The 23084-nt window shown below is 31.1% G+C and overlaps 3 protein-coding genes across 4 annotated transcripts; 2 read left to right on the top strand and 1 right to left on the bottom strand.

Moving 5' to 3' along the window:
- The first annotated feature begins 158 nt into the window (after positions 1-158).
- On the top strand, positions 159-14157 carry LOC132941524 (arginine-glutamic acid dipeptide repeats protein-like). The gene is given in 23 exon segments (XM_061009619.1): positions 159-499; positions 1426-1486; positions 4385-4529; positions 4598-4828; positions 4928-5026; positions 5089-5169; positions 5229-5258; positions 5260-5377; positions 5582-5620; positions 5690-5797; positions 5862-6067; positions 6150-6272; positions 6543-8283; positions 8353-8454; positions 8699-8900; positions 8975-9131; positions 9191-9372; positions 9504-9632; positions 9691-9965; positions 10034-10309; positions 11809-11951; positions 12056-12144; positions 12756-14157. Coding segments are annotated over 21 exon segments (4446 nt in total). The 5' UTR covers positions 159-499; positions 1426-1486; positions 4385-4484; the 3' UTR covers positions 12826-14157.
- A 12-nt stretch (positions 14158-14169) lies between these two features.
- LOC132941527 (transcription factor 15-like) lies at positions 14170-16750 on the bottom strand. Of its 2 annotated transcripts, none has more exons than XM_061009623.1 (5): positions 16643-16750; positions 15747-15790; positions 15600-15675; positions 15357-15487; positions 14170-14599 (listed from the first exon to the last, which is right to left on the bottom strand). In XM_061009623.1, exons 2-5 carry the CDS (start codon positions 15787-15789, stop codon positions 14532-14534), a joined length of 318 nt encoding a protein of 105 aa, XP_060865606.1. In that variant the 5' UTR covers position 15790; positions 16643-16750; the 3' UTR covers positions 14170-14531. The 2 variants fall into 2 exon arrangements, with proteins under 2 accessions (XP_060865606.1, XP_060865605.1); XM_061009622.1 differs by having other exon boundaries at positions 16483-16649.
- LOC132941525 (facilitated trehalose transporter Tret1-like) lies at positions 16710-22053 on the top strand. Its single transcript, XM_061009620.1, has 3 exons — positions 16710-17135; positions 17342-17456; positions 20393-22053. Exons 1-3 carry the CDS (start codon positions 17034-17036, stop codon positions 21577-21579), a joined length of 1404 nt encoding a protein of 467 aa, XP_060865603.1. The 5' UTR covers positions 16710-17033; the 3' UTR covers positions 21580-22053.
- Positions 22054-23084: the final 1031 nt, after the last annotated feature.

The raw sequence follows: 23084 nt of genomic DNA, 5'->3' as shown, positions 1-23084 counted from the left end.
CGTCTGATCATATGTTTGAATTTAATCAGTTATCACTGCTTATCAGTATTCGATAATAATAATCATAATTATTATTTCCGTGATACGGGAAAATTGTACAGTGACGCTCTGTCCGCGCACCACGCCCGATAGTTTTTCCCCGGTGATCCGGCACCGTCTGTTTTTAATTTAAAATGGCGTCTAAGTGATTAATATTATTATTATTATTTTTATTATTATTTTTTTTCACACTAGATTTCCTATAGGTACTAGGTAGTCGAAAACCTTTTAAAAATTGTATAATTCGTATTTTGCTTAGTATTTTAGTTGTTTAGTACCACGATAATATTGTCATACTTGTGCTCCGACCATCGCCATCCGACGGGTCCGATTAGACTCTGTCTACAGTGTTTAATACTTATAAATAAATAATAGTAATAATAATTAATAATGTCATCTCAGTGCGCGTCGTCTACCCGGGGCACCGTCGTCCCGTCCAGAACAATGACAGCTCGATTGGGTATGTCATTAATTATTATTACTGTTTTATTGTGATTGTCGTAAGGTTCGTTTGACGACCGGGAACGAACGGGCTAGTACGGACTATGTGAATGTCAAACTCGTTTCCACAATCTATGGAATTCAATTCCGTTTTGGGGGGGAAACAGGATCGTTCGTTTCGGGGGGTGCTCTCGTCATTACAGCGATCGAAGAATTCATTTTTGGATTTTCGGCTTGTAAAAACCAATCGACCTAGACGTCGTAAAACTTGACTGTAGTTTCGAGTACGTATTTTGTTCACTCATCCCGACAGAATTTCCTGTTAGATTTTCCAATTGCGTCGATTTCCGTGTTGATAACAACATTGATGGAATCAAAATCCCTCTCAAATCTTTGAATATATTTTGTTGAAAGTTTGTATGTATATTGAAACTCATTATATAAAATTAGACGTAGTATTAATTGTGCTCCATTCATGATGGGAACCATTGGCATGGTCGATTTAAAGTTAGTTGCTAATGCGTCACAAAATTATTAATTTAAATTAAACTTCAAATACAAATCAGTAGATAGTCTTATAGATAATTTATTAGGAACATTAATTATTATACATCAATAACTCAATTTATAATAAATCTTTGGAAGACGATAGGTATTAGATTATCTACTTCAATTATCAGATAATTAATGTCTGAAGTATTAAATCTGTACAATTAACTTTGATAAGAACATTTTGATTTATTAGAGGAAAATACCTTGAAAATATATTTAATCCTTTACTGATTTCTTGTAGGTAGCAAAAATAATATAAACTTGATTTTTATAAATGACGTTATAGGCAGGGCCATTCGACTCAAGGTATAGGCGAGCTAAGCACCTGCCTAACCTATCTTAACCTACTAAGGGGGACGGCATTTTCAAAAAAGTAATAATATTATTTTTTAGGGGTGGCAAAATTGTATTTTTCCTAGTGCACTATTTCCGCTTAAGCCGGCACTGGATATAGGTAATTTATTTATTTTTATTTCAGCTATGCATAACTATAGCTATAGGTAATACATTATAGTTTACATAAGTAGATGCCTACTCCGTAGTCCCTGTAAACAAGCATGTTTGTGGGGAGTAGGGGGGGGTATGGAGTCAACTACTATTTTGAATACATTTTTAATAGTTAACTGTTAACAATAGTAATAGGTATTAATAAGACTCTTATATAGGTTTATTATACGCATTATATGTTGTAGGTATACCCAAAGTTGATGTATTTTTTCATATCTAAAAAGGCAAAAAAAACTTTATTTTTTATTTTAAACAAAATAAATTGTTCGAGTTTTAAACAATTAAAAACAATGTTTTAAACAGTAAGTTTAAAATAACTTAATTTTAATTTAATATGTAATTTACTTATATGCCAATATGCCAATATTTAACTAATACAAAATAAGATATTTTTAGACTAGAAATACCCTGGATATTTTGTAACTTCAAAATAATTTGTATTAGTAACTTGAAATATATAATTTTTATTAGGCCACCTGTTATAGTCGTACATAGATGAATAAAAAGCTTGATTGATAAAATAAGTAATATTTAAAAATCTACACAAGCATTTTCTTTTACACATTACCATTATTACTAAGCATATTATGTTCATAAATTATTATGAAGTATTGGGCTGAGGTTACTCAGGGGTTACCCATTACCTCAATTATATTATTTTTTATAACACATTGACCATTGGCAACCCTAAGTTAGCTTTAATTTCAACATCAGTCCAATCATCCAATGATATTCAAAAAAAATAATACAGTACCTATCATCTACAAGAGGTACTTAATACATTACCGTCTAAATCTAAATGTAATAAATAATTTGTATGGATTGAAATCAAAATTGTACCTAATACTATTTTCTAATAAAACAAAATTTTATCCTCCTGGTTGGGTTAAGTTCTATACTTATCAAATAAAAGAATAGTTTTATTTATTAGTATTTTATTATTTTTTATACCTAATTTCTATACTAGATTGAATAATAAAAGCTAATTAATTTAATTATAAACCTGGCAGGCTGAGAAACAAATTTAAACAAAAATGTTTCAATTAATAATATGCTTAAATTCTTATTTATAAATTGATAGAAATATTTAATAGGATTTGTATACAAAAATAATCTTTATGGTAGGTACCTTATTTGTAAATTTGCTTTAAAAATAGCAACAATAAAAGTTTGGGTGCATAGATTTATCCTCTAAAGTGTTTTATAATCGTTATAAGATATGAAATTTCCACCTTACTTAAATTACCTTATTTATTTATACTCTTTTTAGTAGGTAAGTAACTTAAATTTATCATCAATAATGTATTTATTGTATCAATTTTTCTTTTAAATTTCTTTTAATTATTGGCTTTAGGTAAGCTTTTAAACTGAATAAGTTTAAGTATTTAAAATTAAATAGTACTTCATAACACCATCAAAAAATAGATCAGAAAATAGAGGAACCCAAAACATAAAATATAAATTATGCCATATTGACTCATTGTTGTTTTGTTATTTTTCACATAAAAACCATTATTTTCAAATATAGTTTAGAACATAAACATTGTTTCTCATTATGTACCTACCTATTATCAAATTTAATGTAAGCATTAAACCCAGGGCAGACTTATAGCGGTTCGAGCCGTGAAGTGGCACAGAGTCTCGTGCATTGAATGGCACCGCGATCTGTTGCAAAAATAAATTATCGGATCCATGGTTCATATTGAAGTCATTTAATTAATCAGATTGATATCTTACTGTTTCTCTAAAGCCCCAGGACTCCAGTAGGCTCCGCAAAAACATTTCGCACATAGCCCCGATATTCATACAGCCAGCCCCTGATTAAACCAAAAGAAATATTATATTAGCATTAACAGAGTTTTAAATAGGTACTTATATTAAATTTATATTTGTGTTTATTTTTCTGGTTTTTTCTAACATTGTTTATTCTGTGATTTTGATAATTTAAGACATACTTACAATTTTTGATTAAACCTATTTACCAATTTTCTCGGGAATTAATAAAAAAAAAATTTAATCGACATGTTTAACAATCTAATCTGACAGTTTCTATTATATAGATATAGTATAATACAAGTATAATACTACATTATTTATGTATATCCGTGTATGTAATAAGTGTATTTAAACTTTTTCAATTGGTCCTTAGATTAATATAATATATTATATGATATTATTTACATAACCTATACACAATTATTATATATTTAGGTTTTAAACTTGTCATTTAAATACTTATTAATATCATTTCTAATTTTTAAAATAACAAGAAAATCATTGTACTCAAATAGTAGATAAGTTTGCCTGAGTTTTTTACTGTTTTATTTATTTTTATGTGTGTATCTATATATCTATAAAATATTAAAAAAACGGGTACCTATACCTGTCTATCCACTCTAATTAATTTTAACTGTACATTTTTATAGTCATTCAAAGTTACTTTAATTACTTGAATAAAACTATAAAAGTGGCATTTTTTAAAGTTATGAGTCGCCTATTGTTTTAAATATCTTATTAACTAATATTGATATTAATATCTTAGCCTAAAGTAATGTTAAGAATATACTCTTAAGTAGCATAGCTTAATTGAGGAGATATTTTCGATTTATTATTAGTAACACTTAAATTGAATACTTCAACTGTAATTCAATAAGTTAGATAATTGTAACATTACAATAACTTAAAGCATTAGTTTTATCAATCTTCATTTGTATCAGGTTTTTCAAACACATTCATGCACATTTAAAATAGGTGCCTATCTTCCTGTATAAATAGTCTTATTTAACTATAACAACAGTTCTTATATATTACAATATATTAACTTAATTTTTTATTATATTGCCAGGTGCAGATCTTTAATTTTATAGATTAAATCTATATGTAACAGAAGAAAAACTAACTAAAATGATTAAGAAGTGAGTACCACAAAGAACCCCGAATGAACAATGGGTTCGACCCAAGGGGAGATTAGAGTTGGGCCATCTCATCAGGTAACTTATAATTTACATTTTTATTTATGCAATATTATAAACAGTAAAATTAAATTATTCAATCATAGGCTAGATTACCGGATTTTCGAACTGCTGTTAACAATTTGAATGGAATAGTTGGAGAAGATAGAGAAGAAGCTCGTTGGGTATCAGGCACAGTGAGGGATCGTGATTTATTAGTTTATTTACGTGCAGCTCGTTCCATGGCTGCATATGCTGGTATGTGTGATGGGGGATCAGCGGATGAAGGTTGTATTGCCGCATCACGCGATGATACAACAATCAATGCTTTTCATATTGTAAGTAAATAGAAAACTAATATAAAATATTAGAATATTATAATAGAATTATAAAGTTAAAAAACTTTACTTTTTTTTTTATATTGAAATAATTTTTAGCTACATGATTCTGGTTATGATCCAGGAAAAGCATTACAGGCCCTAGTTAAGTGTCCGATGCCTAAAGGAATTGATAAAAAATGGTCTGAAGAGGAAACGGTAGTACAAATTGTTTAGAGTCATATCAGATATGTTTTAATTACTTATTGTTAATGTTATAGAAAAAATTTGTAAAAGGATTAAGGCAATATGGGAAAAATTTCCATAGAATCAGAAAAGATTTACTACCCCACAAAGATACTGTAATTATTATAATAAGGGTTTTCTAAAATAACTGTAACATAGAACAATTTTATTTTAGCCGGAATTAGTTGAGTATTATTATTTATGGAAAAAAAACACCAGGTGCAAACAATAATAGGCCACACAGAAGAAGACGACAGGGATCATTAAGGAGAATCAGAACTACTAGAGCTACTAGGCCATCAAGTGCTCAAAAGGATGAAACTAGTAATTTATTTATTATTATTAGTCTTAAAAAAATTATAATTAATTAATAATAATAAATCCTATAAAAGTCATATTTATATAGTTACTTATATATATATGTTTTAATTTTATTAGATAATTAACAATTTAAGGCATTATTATTTTATTCTTATTTGTTTTAGTTAAAATTATTTTTACTATTTAAATAATTACCTTTTTTTCTAGGTACAGGTTCTCGCCCTTCTCCAATTTCAAAAGAACCTGGTTAGTAACTAACCATTGAATGTTTAAAAACATTTAATTTAATTATTCTATTGATCATTTCTTGTATAGGTGATGGAAGTTCTGGTGTAAGTGAAGATGATGGTGGTAATACTGAAGATGATTCAGACTCTAGAGATAATACTACACTATTTCGATGCCATCATTGTTTTGCCACAAGTAAGTTTAAATAACATATTTGTAATTATTATTATTTTTAATTTTTTGTTTCTCAATGTTGTAGGTACTAGAGATTGGCAAAATGCAGCCATTGGACCTAAACAAGGAAATTTGTTGTGTTTTGAATGTAGAAGTTATAATAAAAAATATGGTGAATTACCACCTACACCTCAATCACCTGCTGAGTGTCCTAGCCCGACTACTTCTGATGTTACTGTTACTGCTGAATCGCCAAGTAGAATGCGTACTCGCAATAAATCAAAAGAAACGGTATATTTTAATTGATTATTATAAAAAACTAACTCAAATACATCTCAAAATAATTAATTTTTAACGAGTGACTTATGTTTAGCCTACTAAAAGCATACAAAGTAGATCTAAACGTAGCAGAGCAAATACACCAGAAATCAGTCAAGATAATGAAAAAAAAGAAATGTCAGTGGCATCTCCTTCAGCTGATAAATCTAAATCTAAGGTATGTAGAATTAATTTCTTAATTTGTTTTTAATAAATTGAAAATTAAAGTTATGATTGTATAAAAAACATGTGCCAATGCTAAGTATAAAAAAAAAATTGGTGACCTACTCTTCATAATATTGTTATACCTACCTATTTTCCTTCTATCAATATCCCACACATTCATATTTAAGTTGTTGTCTGAGAACACTAGGATCACCCTATGTTACACGCCATTATCATGTGCCCATGTACATTATTTATTCATTTGAATATTATATACTTTTAGGGAAATTTAAGTGATACGCCAAAAAAACGATCCTTAGATACTGATGGCGAAGAAGAAAGTCCATTGAAACGCGAATCAAATAATTCTGAAAGCACTAGTTCTGATGGATATTCTGGTAATGATGATGAAGCTCAAATTGCTACTGTAGCATCAAGTGAATCTATAAATCAAGAAACGGAAGTATCTGAAATTATGCAGACAGAAACACAACCTGAATCTGAATTTACCCCTGTTGTTATTCCTAAAGAGGAACCTATTCAAGAACAAAATACTGAATCTCAACCTGACGATATGATGGTGATTTCAGCTGATAATAATAGTAGTGAAAATATGTCAATTAAAAATGAAACTAATGATGAGCCTATGAACGTTGACGTACCAGAAGAATCTCAACTGTCCATAAATTCAACTGATGAAATTGAAAAAGAATCGGTAGAAAAAGCATCAACATACTCATTACCGAATTCTCAGTTTGGCACTGAAAATGTGACACCTTCAGATACCGATGTTGAAGTTAAAGAAGAACTAACAACTACCACAACTACATCAGATGAGATTTCTCAATCTCAAGTTGAACAACCTATTCAAGAAGAATGCATGACTTCACCAATTGCTTTAACTTCATATTCACCAAGACGTTCAGAAGCAATAAAACCACCAACTCCTAACCAATCTCAAATACTTGTACCTAATTTTCAAAACTCATTTAATGATCAAGAGAGAATCGGAGATAAATCAACATTGAATGTGCCTTCTGTTCCTACACCTGTGACACAATCTTTTACCACTCCATTTTATCCATATAACAATAATCAAATTTCAGATAAAATACATATTCCGGTGTATGAAACACAATTGGAACCTCAAAATTTAAAAATAAAACAAGAAATATCAGATCCATTACAGTCTTTAAAAGAAGTCAAAGTTCCAGGTTATAATGGTCCTGGTGCAGTTTCACAACCATTACAAGCAACAAGCTCTGCCATTAGTGTTAATACAGATTTAGCAAATATGTCAGTTGAAACTATTAAAAAGGAACCAGAACTAAAATCTCCATTGCAAGTCAAGACACATACACAAACCTCATCTGCGCCATTATTTGCTCCACCGTCGTCTATTCCTCAACCCGTAATGCATCCTTCACAACAAATGTCACAATTAAGTCGAATATCTCCTGCTGGTGGAGTCCCACCCCATCATCATTTTGCTGCTATGCATCCACACCATCCTTTATTACACCCACATTCATTGTTTGCTGCTGCTGCAGCTGCACATGCAGTTCTCCATAATCCTTATCATCCTCATGCTCACCCTGCGTATGCAGGATATCCACCATATGGGTTTCCATATGCACCTTATCCTATTCCTCCACCAAGTAAGCGTGGTCCTGATGAAACGACAACAATGACAGCTCATCATCATCATTCAGTTAGTACCAGCAGCCGTATAGATGAAGAAATTACTCATCATTCCAGCTCAACATCAGTTCAACATCTTTCAAGTTCTACGGATAAACATACTTTATCCCATTCAACCACTTCTTCTTCTCAATTGGTACAACACAAGTTAAAAAGAGGAAACAGTCCTCAATCAGGTTCAAGTCATATATCAGCAACTCTATCGCACACTACATCTTCATCATTATCTACTCATGGTGGTGCTGGGAATACAGGAAATGGTAGTCATATACATCAGCATCAGCATACTCATCATCATCAACATGCATCATCATCTGTACATGGTAAATTATTATTATTATTAGTATTATTTTTCTTTGCTATATTTCTATATTTAAAAAAATGATATTTAGGATCAAGTCGAAGTTTACCTCCTCAACCTAGTGCTATTAAAGGCATACCACATCACACACCATTATCTTTGGAAGCTCTGAGAGCTCATACAGCAATACATGGTAAGAATTTAAAATAAATTGATACAGGTGTATCTTTCTATAATGAATATAATTAAAAGATTGTTTAATTTTATTTAAATTTCAAACTGAATAAATTATACTTGAAAACAATGAAAAACTTTTTTAAATGAAACTCCGACGCAATAAAAATTATAATAGTGACATTAAATGACATTTGAATTTATTAACTTTTTGACTGGGTGATATTTAATAGAAGTTTTCAAATTATTATTTATGATAACAGGTTATATGGGAGCTATGGAGTTAGCAACAGGAATGCCTCCTGGAATGGAAATGATAAAACCAGATCAAATGATGAGTCAAAGTACTGATGATGGTAATAACGAAGAAGAGAGTTCACCGAGTCCAAACTTGCATGTACCACATGGACCATCTCCTGAACCTAAAATTGAAGACAGTGAATGTCATCGTAGTCAAAGTGCAATGTAAAAAATTATTTATACTTATTAGTTTTTCTTTTGACTTATAATACTTAATAATATTAAATGTTTTAATTTAGATTTTTGAGGCATTGGAATAGAGGTGATTATAATTCTTGTTGCCGTACTGATTTAACATTTAAACCAGTTCCTGAGTCCAAACTCAGTAGAAAGCGTGAAGAACGAACTAGGCGACAAGCTGAGAAGGAACGTGATGAACGAGATAAATCTCATTCAGTAATTATTTCTATAATATATGTTTTTTTAAAACTTAAATATAATAAAAATATTTTTAGAGGAAAAATTCAAACAATGACAAACATATGCAAGCTCCTAATGAACAGATAACTAAACCACCTTCTCGAAGTAGCATTGAAGCACTACAATCACCTTATGATAGGGTTAATAGTTATCAACACAGAGGTGCACCAGCAAATGCCCCAATGTATCCAGACACTCCTGCATTACGACAGTTAAGGTAAATATTTTATACTATATTTACTTTACTACTTTATACCTTATTTTCTATTTATAATTTCTGTTCTTAAAAATTAAGTTTTGTCGTTAAGTAGATAGTCATTAAAGTTATTCATTTTATTTACAATTTAGTGAATATGCACGACCACATGCTGGTTTTTCACCAGTTTCATTAAACCGTTCAGCACCAGGATTAGGTTTGCCACCACATTGCATTGATCCAATGTTACATTATCAATTTAATATGTATCCACGTGACAGGTAAGTTAAACAAAGATTAAATTTACAAGTTCAGTTCATTAGTACCCATTATTTTTAGATTTGAATATGAACAAATGGAACGTGAAAAGCGTGAAAGAGAGTTAAGAGAACTTCGTGAAAAAGAATTGAGTGATAGACTTAAGGATGAATTTTTAAAGTCTGGATCATCTGGTCCACCCAGAATTGACCCACATTGGATTGAACTTCAACGTCGCTATGGGGGAACACCTGGTATACATCCATTCGGTTTGTATACTTCACCTGGAGCTCCTAGTCAGCCTAGTACTCCTAGTAACATGAATCCATTAGATAGAGAGCGTATGGACAGACTCGGTAAAATTAATAATCAACTCCAAACTTGTTAAAATATTAATTTAATTGTAAATAATTAAAATTTATAGGTGGTGGGCCTAATGTAAATTCAAACCAAAATAATTCTGGTGGTGGTCCTCCTGGCTCATCTGCTGAAGAAGCAAATCGTCTAGCTTTAGCAACAGATCCTATGGTCAGATTGCAGTTGGCTGGAATTTCACCTGAATACCATGCACATACACATGCACATTCTCATACTCATCTACATTTACATCCAGGACAGCAAGCAGCTGCTGCTGCTGCCGCAGCGGCAGCTGCTGATAGCTCAGCTTCTGCTTCTTCACCTTCAGTTTACCCACTTGGTTGTGAGTAACATTTTATTTATACTTGTACTATTTATAGATACCATGAATCATGAAAGTACTACTTGATAAATTATTTTTGTTCTAAATCTAACAAGACATTTTCTATAAAGTTAAACCAAATTGTGTTAATTGTAACTCTTAATTCATAACTTTAATTGTTTAAAAAAATATTACCATGATTGTAAAATAAAAATATCAAATAAACTCCCTAATATTATAATTTATATATAATAGAGCGATACAGGTAAAATAAAAAAGAATACTTTTTACATTATTATAACATTACCCGTGTACATAAATACTAATAAACATTTAAGTAAATATTTTTTCACCCACTTAATTAGTAAGTATTTTGAAATTTTAAGCGGATTCAATATCGTGATTTTCTGTCATTATCTAACACACATGTGATATAGGATTTTTGATGGGTTCTTTGCCAAACATACCAATTGATCTAATGAAGCAATAAGAATTTTAAAAACAGATTGGGATTCTACTTGAAATCGAATTTCCCATATTTTTGATTTTTTGATTTCAACTTCTCCAAAAATTGTAATACATTAATTTTTAATTATTCTATTTTAATATAACGTTTTTACAAATTTGGGGGACCGTATCAAAAATGTGGGAAAGTCGATTTAAAGTAGACTTGATGACAAATTCTAATATATTTTCAGAATTATTTTAATAGCTTCATTAGATCAATAATTAGTATGTCTGGCAAAAAACTGGTTGAAAATTACTGGGTGGAATTCCCTTAAGAAAAATATTTGTGCTTTTGTATTTCCTATTAAATTGTTTAGTCTTGATGCAAAATGATCTCAAGAAAAATCATAAAACAAGTATTAATTCTTTTCTATCAATAATACCTACATTATATCTTCATTTTTTTTATCTCGCCTTACAAATTGAAGACAGTAAATGTATACTTGGTAGTTCTGATTTTGTGTTGTTATCTTTAATTTAAGATTGAACTGATTAGGTAAGAACATTATCCTTGAATTCTTGTTGGTTTTTTACAATATTTAAATGCTGAGGCTTGTTATGAGTAATTTTAAATTTAATATTTTACTCATAACTTAAAATATTGTAAAAATCCTAGAAGAGAACACCAATTAAAGTTGGATAATAGTTCAATTTTATTATCTTTATTATTTATGTTTGCAGCACAAAAATAGAACAACTGAATGTACATTTTGGTGTGTTATGCGTCTGTAAGACATTGACAACACATTTGGTTACGACTTATTTAAAATTTTATTTTACATGTATAAATATTAAATTTACATATATTATGTCTTGATAAAAATAGTACTATTATTATATAATATTATAATTATACTATCATGTTTGTATATAAAAGTATTCGACAATTAAAATTTTTGATTTTAGTACACCACAATAAAAAGTTTTTATTAGGTTTGTGAAGATTTGAATATTTCTACTGTTTATTGCACACATCAGTTTGTTAATAAAAATTTAATTAAAATCAATTTCAGCTTCTGGCGGTTACCCTCGTCCGAACCTTTTACCTGGGCGTGATCCTACATTAGGACTTCATCATCCAAGTGATGTATTAGCCCGGCCATTTGCAGATCAAGTAAGACCGTTCCCAGATCAAGTTAGACCATTTCCAGATCAAGTAAGACCATTTAATAACTTTTGCTTTATGAGAATAAAACTGTTCAAAATTAGTTGAACTTATGTTTGTATGTTCTATTGTTTTATATAAAAAAAATTTAACAGGTCGCACATGAACATTTTCAAAGACAAATGATGATGGAACGTGAACGTTTTCCACATCCAGCTTTAATGGCTCATGAAGAATTTATTAGGTATGTCTAAATGTGTTGTAGGTTATATAATGTAAATGAACTTCATATATACATATTTAAATTATATTACTCTAAAACATAATCAAACAAACATGTTTTTCCTTTGCTCTCGAGGTTTAATAATATTAATGTGATAGGGTTTTTTATTTACTGCATTCTAAAATTAAGAATTATTGGGCTTATTAAAATCGGTTCTGATTAGATGTATTGGTTTAAGATTAATCATTAACGAACAAATCAAATTTACTATTATTATACTTCTAAATAAAAGAAAGAATTTGATGTACACGCTTGGTACTCAAATTAGTAGGTGTAATGGTATAACTTCAATAGTTTATATATCATAAAAACCGACGTACAAACCTAAACCTTATAATATGACCCTGGGTGGTGACCAGTTTTCAGATAAAATGTTACTAAAATTATACAAATTATAATATGGTTGGGTTACATAACTAAAAAATTTTATTGCAAAGTGATTTTTAAATTAGAAATGTATTAATTCTTAAAAATACATTTATTGTATTTGTATAGATAATTGATTTATAGATCAGACTTTTTCAAACAGTATCAATTGTATTCAATAATAGTTATACTTTGTAATATTTCAGGCAACAGCAACAAAGAGAGCGAGAAATGAAAGTTCGTGCACTTGAAGAAGCTGCACGAGGAAGGCAATAACTTTTTCAATGTTAATTTACAACAATATGTGTAAAATATCATATAATTTAAATGTTGTAAAGAAAAATATTACATTTGAACCAAAAGGGTAATTAATGTAAATTAACTAAATTAACAATTATTAATGGTGTTTCATAGTATGAATAAATTAATTTTTAAAGTCGTACTAACTAGTTTTATTTAACATAATAAAAGAATAAAAACATTTTTTTTTTTTAATTTTTATTTATATAATATATATTTTTTTAATGTAAATATTCAATTTATGCTTATTATTACACAATTATATGGCAAATGGTAATTACTAATTTAATAAAAGTTATAAGTTTAGTAACTATGTAATAATTAATGTTAGTTATTATACAACTAATTATTAAGTGTATGCAATTTTTGGTATATATTTTTAATGTTATCTATTGAATATTTTAAGTTTATTTATAAAGATAAAAAGTTAAAATACAATTATGCACTAAACTAAACATACCTAATATAAGAAATGCAATACAATTTTAAATTAATATTTAATTTTTAAAAATTCATATTGTAAGTAATAACTTTTAATCTTTTAAAATTAAGATAATATGTGCTTATATTAAATTGTTTTAATTTAAAATTTCTTATTAAGATTGTACTTATAAGTACTTAATATAAAATAATTAGCAACTAGTTAAAAAAAATAATAAGTGCAAGTAAATTTTTGTATTTGCAACACCCTTATCAAAATCAATCCGTCACACTACTAGGGATTAGTTTAATAATTGCCCTTTTAAATTAATGCATATAAAATTAACCATTATGCACTATTTGCGTTCATCAAAATTAGTTCTTATAATATGAATATATGATACTATTTTAATTAAAATATTTTGTAAAAAAAAAAATATTGATTGAAAACTTATTATTTTGGAAAAAATACTATAGACTACAATTAGAACTGTTAAATTGAATTCATTTTTATTAAGGTTTCATAACCCTTCTACAATAGAAGAAATATTATTAAATTACATTTCACTGCTCAAATCATACTAAACCAGTAACCTTGTTTGATAGTATAAAATTATTAATCTCAGTTATAAATTACACATTTTATTAACACTATTTTCTTGCATTCACTATCAAAAACAAATCAATTGGTTTTAAATTTTTTTTTAACACTAAATTATTTAATAAATTGTAAAATAGAAATGTTTACCAAAAATATGGTGCTATTTTAAAGTAGCAAAAATAATTTTTCTTGTTAACTTAAATTAGTTTAAAAACTAATAATATAATACCTAAATATATAAATATTAGGAAAGTAATTTGTCTTTAATATTATATAAGGTATAATACATGAAATGTCATGTTGTAGTATTTAAATTAAATTTATTTTTTAAAGATTAAAATAATCAACCAAATGTTACATGTCCTTTTACAGTAACTGGTTGTATTTGATTTTGTTTTGTTTTTTAGTGTTCCTTTTTGGTTTATTTTAGTTTGTGCTTTATATTACCATGCACATAATAAATGTATATTATACAATAATTTACAGTATATTTTTTTTATTTGATTGTAAATGTAAATACACATAGCTTTAATATTATTCACAAAATTGATAAATATAAAAAATATAATTATAAATAAATATACATAATATTATATAGATTATAAAATAATAAATACATTTTGGTGAAATTTGTAAGGAGTCTTTGTTTTTTGTATACTACTCAAGAATTGATTTTATTTGTTAAACAAAATATACATACATCGTAGAAACTGTGTGCTTGTTCTTCTCCTAAACAAAAATATATATATTATTATGAAAGTAATGAACCTGTGTATATTACCTATATTAATATTTTATAATAACATTTTAAAATCACACATATGTTGTAGTAAACAGTAATGATAAACGGTATAATTTATGGTAAACAGATGTTAAGCGATTGTTCTTCTGGAAGTGTATTGGAAAAAAAGGTCTATTTTACATAAAATTTTACGACATGTTAATGAAACATTATTTTGGTGTACACCATAGCAGTATAACACTAACTACCTACTATAGAATTGATAACTATGCCTGTATAATTTGCAGGATACGGAATTATAAATATGTCAATATAATAAATCATACTAAAACGTTAATTTCCAAGTCTTGGATCTATCAAAAACAAAATTATTACATATAGCAAATAATTCCTATTTGTATTGTAAACACTAAACATTTAACATTAACCATAATGATAGGTATAACAAATTAATATTTATCTGTATGTATCAGCATTGATTTTTATTTATAATTAATACTATTGTCTATTTATAATAATTATAAATAGACAATAGTACTATTTATAATCAATGCTGATACATTAATAATGGTCATTGGTCATAGACATTAATCTACTTTATGCGATAACAATGTCTATTAGAGTTTAAGAAAAATATTTTCGTGTATATACTGTATTGTTATTTGATAAATAATTTATCCATATTTTTTTATGTTCTTAAAAGCCAATAAGAATAATAATTTATGACGGTTAAGGCATATTTACCAGAATTCAGGATCTGGGACAGGTGACTAATGTATTTCGTGGCTAACTGTAATGTTTCTATTTTAGATAGTTTGCGGTCGGGAGGATCAATGGGTATCATGGCCCGTAGAACATCAAAAGCCGAGTTTACACTAAATAACAGAAATTAGAATTTAAATAATACAGTGTTCTTAATTATGGTCTTTATGACTATATAGCTAGGTTGGTACTAATTAATACTATTACTAATTAAACAGTATTTACCTTTGAGTTCTGTCTCGTTCTCTGGCATTAGCACCCGATCTGATTCTTTTCTTCAAAGGCGCTTCGTTTAATTGACCTTAAAAAATATGTATCCATTAATTTTTAAACGACTATAATATGTTTTAGTGTAATTAGGTTTAATCTCACTCGGTTGTATCTGAAAGTCATTTGAACCGTTATCGAATTCCATACTGTTATTGGGAGAAAAACAATTAAAATATATTATCTCTATTTGTATATAATATGTTATTTTATTGTGTTATGCCCACACACACTTTGATACTCAAATGATGATCAAAACCGATTTGTGCGGTCATATAAATAAATAATAATAATAATACGATATACTACTCTGTACTATGTGTAATCAAGACATATTATATGTGCATTAGGTGTGGTCCAAACGATGCTGTGAAAACGCACTTAAATAGACGTGACCCCCGGCCCATGTTATGCAGGCTAACAGTCTTGGTTGTCGAGATTAAACAATAATAAATGGCCAGAAGAATATCATGATCTATATGATCCCTGTGTATAAGTGTAATAACACGTGTCCGCTGTGCGTGCATCACATTAACAATGTATATGCTATATCATTATAAACATCGTACTATGTATGAGAGAAAATAACGTTTTCCTAAAAAATATGTCTTCCGCCTGTAGAGAGCACAACATTATCATATAAATATAAAATATGCAATAATATACGTTAAATATCCCGATCACATAAAATACCAATAGATTGATGATTCGACATCGATTTAGAACTGTTGATCGGAAGCGTAACGGGTGGGAACCACATAATGTTTTACATATTTATATTATATTATTATTTCATAACATGAGTAATCCTACTCGGAGTGAGTATAGTAGTAACTCGCACCTATTGGTTCTGGTCGTCGTTGCGTATCCAGTGCACCCTATATATAATATATTAAAACATATTATACACACACACACACACATATATATATATCCACACGCGCACACGCGTAAACATAATATAATTATTATAGTCTGATAATAATAATAATAATGTGTACACTGCATATAGTCATCCGACACCGGTTTGAAGCCGTCCAAACGACGTCGGATTTCTGGAGAGAAACGTAGCGCGGCAGTATAGTAGCGCTCGAATACTTCAGTCGAACTTCAGTGCGCCGTTACAATCGGTCGAACATACGCGTTACGGCAACTATACGCCCTACGCCTGTACCTATACACCGGCAACGTCGTATACGTCTCGACAATAACAACAACCGGAGGAATTCGTAATAATAATATAATATTGTTTCGAGATCTATGCGTCCAAAACCGACGGCCGCAGAGCGTAATACCGGCGTGCTTTTGTAATATACCCGTCCGTAATACTATATGCGAGCGCAGACCCTATACACAGTGTCCGTTTAATTGCTACGGTTCGTTATTTTCACGATGGAAGAAAACGCGCCGCCGGGGCCGAGCACGCCGCCTGCCGCCGAACCTCCCGTAGTGGTAAACGTCCAAAAACCGTTTAATAATTCTTCGGTGACGCAGGTATGATACACGTGCCTCCTAGTTCCCACTATTGACGTCGTAACAATACCTATTGCCTACCTACACAATGTTACGTATTTGCGTATATTTTCAGTTTTACGCGATAAATATACGACGACATGATAAAAATATATAACTGGTTGACTATAATACGATGTATAACGACCGTGCGGTGATTTTGTATTTTTTTTTTTCGTTTGCTTCAGGGATTCTTGGCCGTGATTTCGCTGCTGCCATGTGTGATTTCCGGGGCCATTTTGGGATTTACCGGTGTGTCCATGTGGAATTTGCCACTGTCGTTTCGAAACGCCACTTGGTTCGGTAAGTGTTACTACCTGCGTTACAATTCACATAATATTATGCGGTTATTAGTTACAAAATATTGAAATCTACGTGTGATGTGTAGGCACCTATAATATTATAATGAGTGCCCTGCAGTGGGATGCTCATGACGGTCGATCAGAGTTGTTGTTTACCTATATTTTTTCAATAGCCGATTTTATTTACAAGTAACCGATAGGTAGGTAAACTAAAATAATAAATACATCGTAGCCTGATATCGTTAGTTGTTTTCATGCTGCGAGCTTTTGTTGTTTAATATACCTATATGTAGGCAGGAACTGGTTATCCTTCACAGAAAAATATACATCAGGTACTTGTTAATACTGCATGTATATCAGATTTGTAAATTCCAACTTGATTTATGACTTATGCATCATGCGTATGTTAATAAAATCTATATATTTTTGTATTACGTAACGCGTGGGTTGCCATTTTGTGTTGTTGGCTATAACTTAATTATAGGTAGGTATTACCTATAGTCCAACAATAAAATAAAACTATAGAATATCTGAATATAATATTAACTATGTAAAAATGTTTTTAAAATAATATATGATTCTGAAAACACTGAAAACTTTACTATGCCACCTGTATAGTCTAAATAATTGAAAAGTATTATATTAGATTTATTGGCTGATTTAGTTTATTTCAAGAATATATTGTAGAAAGATATAAAAAAAATATATATGTAAATATAATATAAAAAAAAATGCAATGTATTTGGCACTATTTGCAGATGACTCTCAAAATATTACTTTTTGATAATTTGGTAGGTACTCGTGTAGTATAATATATGTAATATGCTCCTTACGGACTACGACCTACCAAAAAAACTTTTGCGGGTGTTTCCCGTATTTTACCATCTGATTATTGATCAATGACAATTTATTAAACTAAAATTGACTTAATGTATTGTTGACGGTCAACACGTAATATTTTCAATATTAATACGTTATAAATTGTAATTGTTATGTTGTTTTTTTCATCCCAGAAAACTTCAAATTAATTGTCGTGTTGTGTTTTAAATTTTAATGTTGTTTACTGTCTAACAACAAATTCTGTTGCTTAACAAAGCGAGGTGGAAGGACCCAACACGGATTAAAATAATATAATATATCTAAAAGTAAGTTATCGTGGGACTTGATGGATATTTACAAGTTATCACGATGGCTATTTAGCTATTATAGTATTGTCTCAGCATCACACTATCACTGTTATTATATGTTGTTTATCTTAATAACTTTAAATTTAGATTAATAAATTGATAAACTAAATTCATAATAACTCAAATCACAGGTAAACTTTCCCGTATTAAATTCAAATACAAATGTAACACAGGTAGTCTATAATAGTAAGTATGACAGGTAGCCGGTAGGTATGATATATTTTCATTTATGCGTACAGTTTTTCGGTAGGTAACATACTACACGAGTGAGTATCGACAATTTAAAATAATTTTTACAAGTCATGAAAAATTATAGACGACATTTACGAGTTACAATTTACTAATTAGGTGGTACACTGATGCCCCTACCCATAATAACTCCGCCTATGCGATATTTATATTCCCCTCAGTCTATCATGTGATTGCATAACATGTTACATCACTACGGTCATAATATTATTGTCATATTTTATTGATCGCTAGTCGACACAATATTATTGATAAGTAGGTAGCTGTTATTTACATACACTTATGATTCAAATGTAATTATACATTAATTATAATACGACTAAAATTTCAAATTTCAATAAGTAGGTACGTTATACACTATACCTAAAATTTACGAAGCTTTTGTGTAAAGAACGGGTTTACCAGCATAAATATAATATAAATATATAAATCGTTTATAATAGTATACATTTATAGCCAACCATCTGGGAAATATTACTGAAAAATAATATTGTTATATTCTGTGATAATACTAACAATGTTATACGACTATACGAGTAGTAATATGTAGAATGTACTTATTTAAAATGTGAATTTTTACAATAATTTATTGATATTTTTTACTTTTGATATTATTGTCATATTTTCAATTTTGTATTGTTCCTCTATTATTTAAAAATATAACTTATTTTATTTTCATCTTTATAGAATACCGGTGATAAACCGTACCTACGTCTGTCGTCTGTATCGACCATTATTATTTATTAGTAACTAATAAATCATTACCAATTATAGGTCATTGACCAATTTTATTTTATTTAAAAACACCACATAATCCCATACCGTATTGTTTTCGGTTGAAATCATATGGGTATTGCTCTTTTATTGGGTTTTTCGTCGTTACTGCTTCAAAAGGCACAACAAATTATTTTACATTGGTACCAAGACCTACGTCGTATCACCGTAATGATACTTTATTAGCTATATACATAGGTATTTCGAACTACTTTTGGACACTCTTTACACTAACACTTACTTTAATCGACATTCGTTTTGTACGCATATTATTTTGTTAATATTGTATACCTAAATTATATTGCATAAAATGTAAAAAAATCTGTAAATTGTTAGCATAGCATGAAGATGATATGAAGTAATTTTAACACCTCATAATACTATCTATATAAAATCTAAATTCATATTTTAGGTGGTCAGGTTCAGGTAGATATAAAACAAAGTCAACAACTACGAAAACTGGAACGTTGGGAACCACCCCCCCTCCCCTCCTCACGATAAACGCCTATGTATAGTACAACTCTGGTTAGGGAATAACGGCGATTATAAGACTACAACATATTAATAGATATTGAGTTCCAAATCAATAAAAAATAAAAAACAGTAAATAGCAATTTGCGAGTTTTTGCTTCAAACCGACGATATTACCTATATTATATTTATAATTTAATCGTAAATCGTTTGTTGGTATTTTTTGTAATAAACAATAAACTAATCATGTTCGCAGCTAGTCTGGCCGCTCTGGGCGCGGCAGGGGGCTGCCTGATCTCTCACAGCTTGATGAACGCGTTCGGACCCCGGGGCTCGGTGCTGCTGAGTCACGTGATTTGCGCCATCGGTTGGATGCTGACGTTCAGCAGCTGGACCACCACAAACCTGCTCGTTGGACGCGCGCTCACCGGCGTGTTCGTGGGCGTCGTGTCGGTGGCGGCCACCGCGCACAGCTCCGAGTGTTTCCCGGCACGGCCCACCGCCCGGCCGGTCGTCTACACCGCCATCGGAGTGCTCTGCATGTACCTGGCCGGGTCACTGCTCAGCTACGCTCAGACAGCCGCCGTGGCCATGGTGGTCACCATCGTGTCGTTCGTTCTCGTCCGGTCGTTCGTGCCAGAGAGCCCGGCATGGCTGGAGTCCCGCGGCCGCACTGGTGACGCCGAGTACTCCAGGCTCAAGTTGAGGCTCCAGCGGCAACCGGACGCTGAATCGCTGGAAGACGGCGTGGAACCCTCGACCCGCAGTGTCGGAGACAGATCTACATCAACCGAGGCCATCTACCGGAGTGTCCACCGGCCCGAGATCTACAGGCCGTTGCTGGCGCTGGCCTTGCACCTGGCCCTACAGCAAATGTCCGGTCCGATGGTGTTGGTGTCGTACGCCTCGCAAATGGTGGGTGACTCTGGCGTGCGCGTGCTAAACGGCCACTTCGTAGCGGCCGTACTGGCCGCGTTCCTAGTGGCCGGCGCCCTCGTGTCCACCGCTATGGACCACCGGGAATCGTCGGCCACACTTGCAGCCGCCGGCACGCTGACGGCCGGCGTGGTCATCGCCGTCTACAACCTGGTCCGCCGGATGTTCCTCAACCGGCTCGGCTCGCAGCTGTTGAGCTTCGTCCCGTTGCTGGGCCTGATCGTTTTTTCCATGTCCAGCAGCGTCGGTCTGGTGCCTCACTCACCCGTTCCACGCTACGCGGCGGGCGAACACGTGGCCCTAGCGTTCGGGTATACCGTCGCCTTCGCGGTCATCAAGTGCTATCCGTACGTGTACGCCGCCGTCGGCTGGTGGGTGTTCGCAGTTTTTGCGGTCGCGTCCGCCCTGAACATCGTTTACGGCGTCTTGATGTTTTCCGAACCGGAGTCCTCCAAGCAGAAGCGTAGCACCGCAGCCAAACGGTCGTCGGTCGGCCCTGCGGTTTAACTATATACACCACGACGGCAATACTCCGTTTAAATAATATATTACATTTTTCCCCATTCTCGAACACGAGATTTGAGTACGAAATAAGAAAACGATTTAGAGCATTGAACACGCATACACACACACACACACACACACACACACACACACTCTAAACTCACACAGATACAATGTTTAGAATCGTATTACTTATTAGCTTATTATATATAGTAATTAGAATAATAAAATTATTGTAATTATTATGAAATCATCTGTGAAGATTTATCATATTATAATGTACCTTACACTTCCGTGCCTCCCAATTTTTTTACATAGGGTACCTATATTTTATTCAAAAGTACGTTTTTATATATTATTATATTGTATATTATTTTACTATTATTTACGTGTATGACTATATTATATTATAAATATAATATGATATTCACACAATTGAAGTGTTAATAATATACATTTATACAATTATACCTATTATATTGTGATGCCGTGTTTTTGCATTCTTCTTCTTCTTTTATTGTATCGTTTATCAGATCCTAGTCCGGCAGTTTACCAATATTGCGCTCTAAACATTTAGGGTCGATATATTAATATTTAAGGCCCGGGGGCAAGTGGGCAACAACGGGTCATCTCCATTATATTATGAAAATGTTCAGGACATCCATTTCAAAATTCGTTATCTTATTTATTCCCACGGAAAATGTTTGGTTTTTAACGATTTGAAAATGTGTAAAAAAATATTGCTGTTGCCAATGATGCATACAATTTAAAGAAATTGAATAAGGCGGCAAAATTAAATAAATATCGGTAAAGAAGAGCGGCATTACAATTTTCACCTTAGGGCGGAAAATATCCAACAGATCTGACTAGGCCATAATTTTTGATCGAGGGTTACTCCAGGATGAGTATAATTTTTTAATAAATGTTCCGTGAACATTTGTAATCATTTGTCATCTGGTTGAAGATGATACTTGAGATAAAAACTTACCAAATCGTTTTTAAATCAGTTTTCAACTTCGTTTGACAGTTTACGGTAAGAATGGGAGTACAAAAAAATGGTTTAGGTGAATACCTACACTTACCTAAGTACCCAACTCTACCTTTTTTTTATAATCAAAGCTGTATCCAGAATTTTACTTTTTGGTGGGGGGGGGGGGGGAGTCCAAAACATGTATATTGTAATTTTATCGAATTTAGGTTTTGATAATTGGTTAAAGACATATTGAAGAAATTTCAGGGGGATCCAGACCCCTCAGATACGGCCTTGATTATAATCACCACTTAATCCTAGGTTCTGGATATTTCGCTACCAATGTTGGCCATGATGAAATCTACATTAAAATGGGTTGCTTCGAGTAGAACCAAAGAATAAATTCTAAATAGTTATAAATCGACTATTGATTATTAAGCAATTAATTATTCGTTGAATTATTATACACCTAAGTAAAATAATCAATCACATATTTTATACTCTGGATTTTTAAAGTATATTATAAATAACAAACAAT

Source organism: Metopolophium dirhodum, chromosome 3 (genome assembly GCF_019925205.1).
Source record: "Metopolophium dirhodum isolate CAU chromosome 3, ASM1992520v1, whole genome shotgun sequence".
NCBI classification, from domain to species: Eukaryota; Metazoa; Arthropoda; class Insecta; order Hemiptera; family Aphididae; genus Metopolophium; species Metopolophium dirhodum.
This window is presented reverse-complemented; position numbering and strand designations above follow the sequence as displayed.

Coding starts and splice junctions, on each gene's coding strand:
- LOC132941525 (XM_061009620.1), top strand. CDS start 17,034: ATGGAAGAAAACGCGCCGCCGGGGCCGAGCACGCCGCCTGCCGCCGAA. Junction 17,136..17,341: donor ATAATTCTTCGGTGACGCAG/GTATGATACACG, acceptor CGTTTGCTTCAG/GGATTCTTGGCCGTGATTTC. Junction 17,457..20,392: donor TCGAAACGCCACTTGGTTCG/GTAAGTGTTACT, acceptor TCATGTTCGCAG/CTAGTCTGGCCGCTCTGGGC.
- LOC132941527 (XM_061009622.1), bottom strand. CDS start 16,649: ATGCAGTGTACACATTATTATTATTATTATCAGACTATAATAATTATA. Junction 15,791..16,482: donor ACGACGACCAGAACCAATAG/GTGCGAGTTACT, acceptor TCCCAATAACAG/TATGGAATTCGATAACGGTT. Junction 15,488..15,599: donor GAACGAGACAGAACTCAAAG/GTAAATACTGTT, acceptor TCTGTTATTTAG/TGTAAACTCGGCTTTTGATG.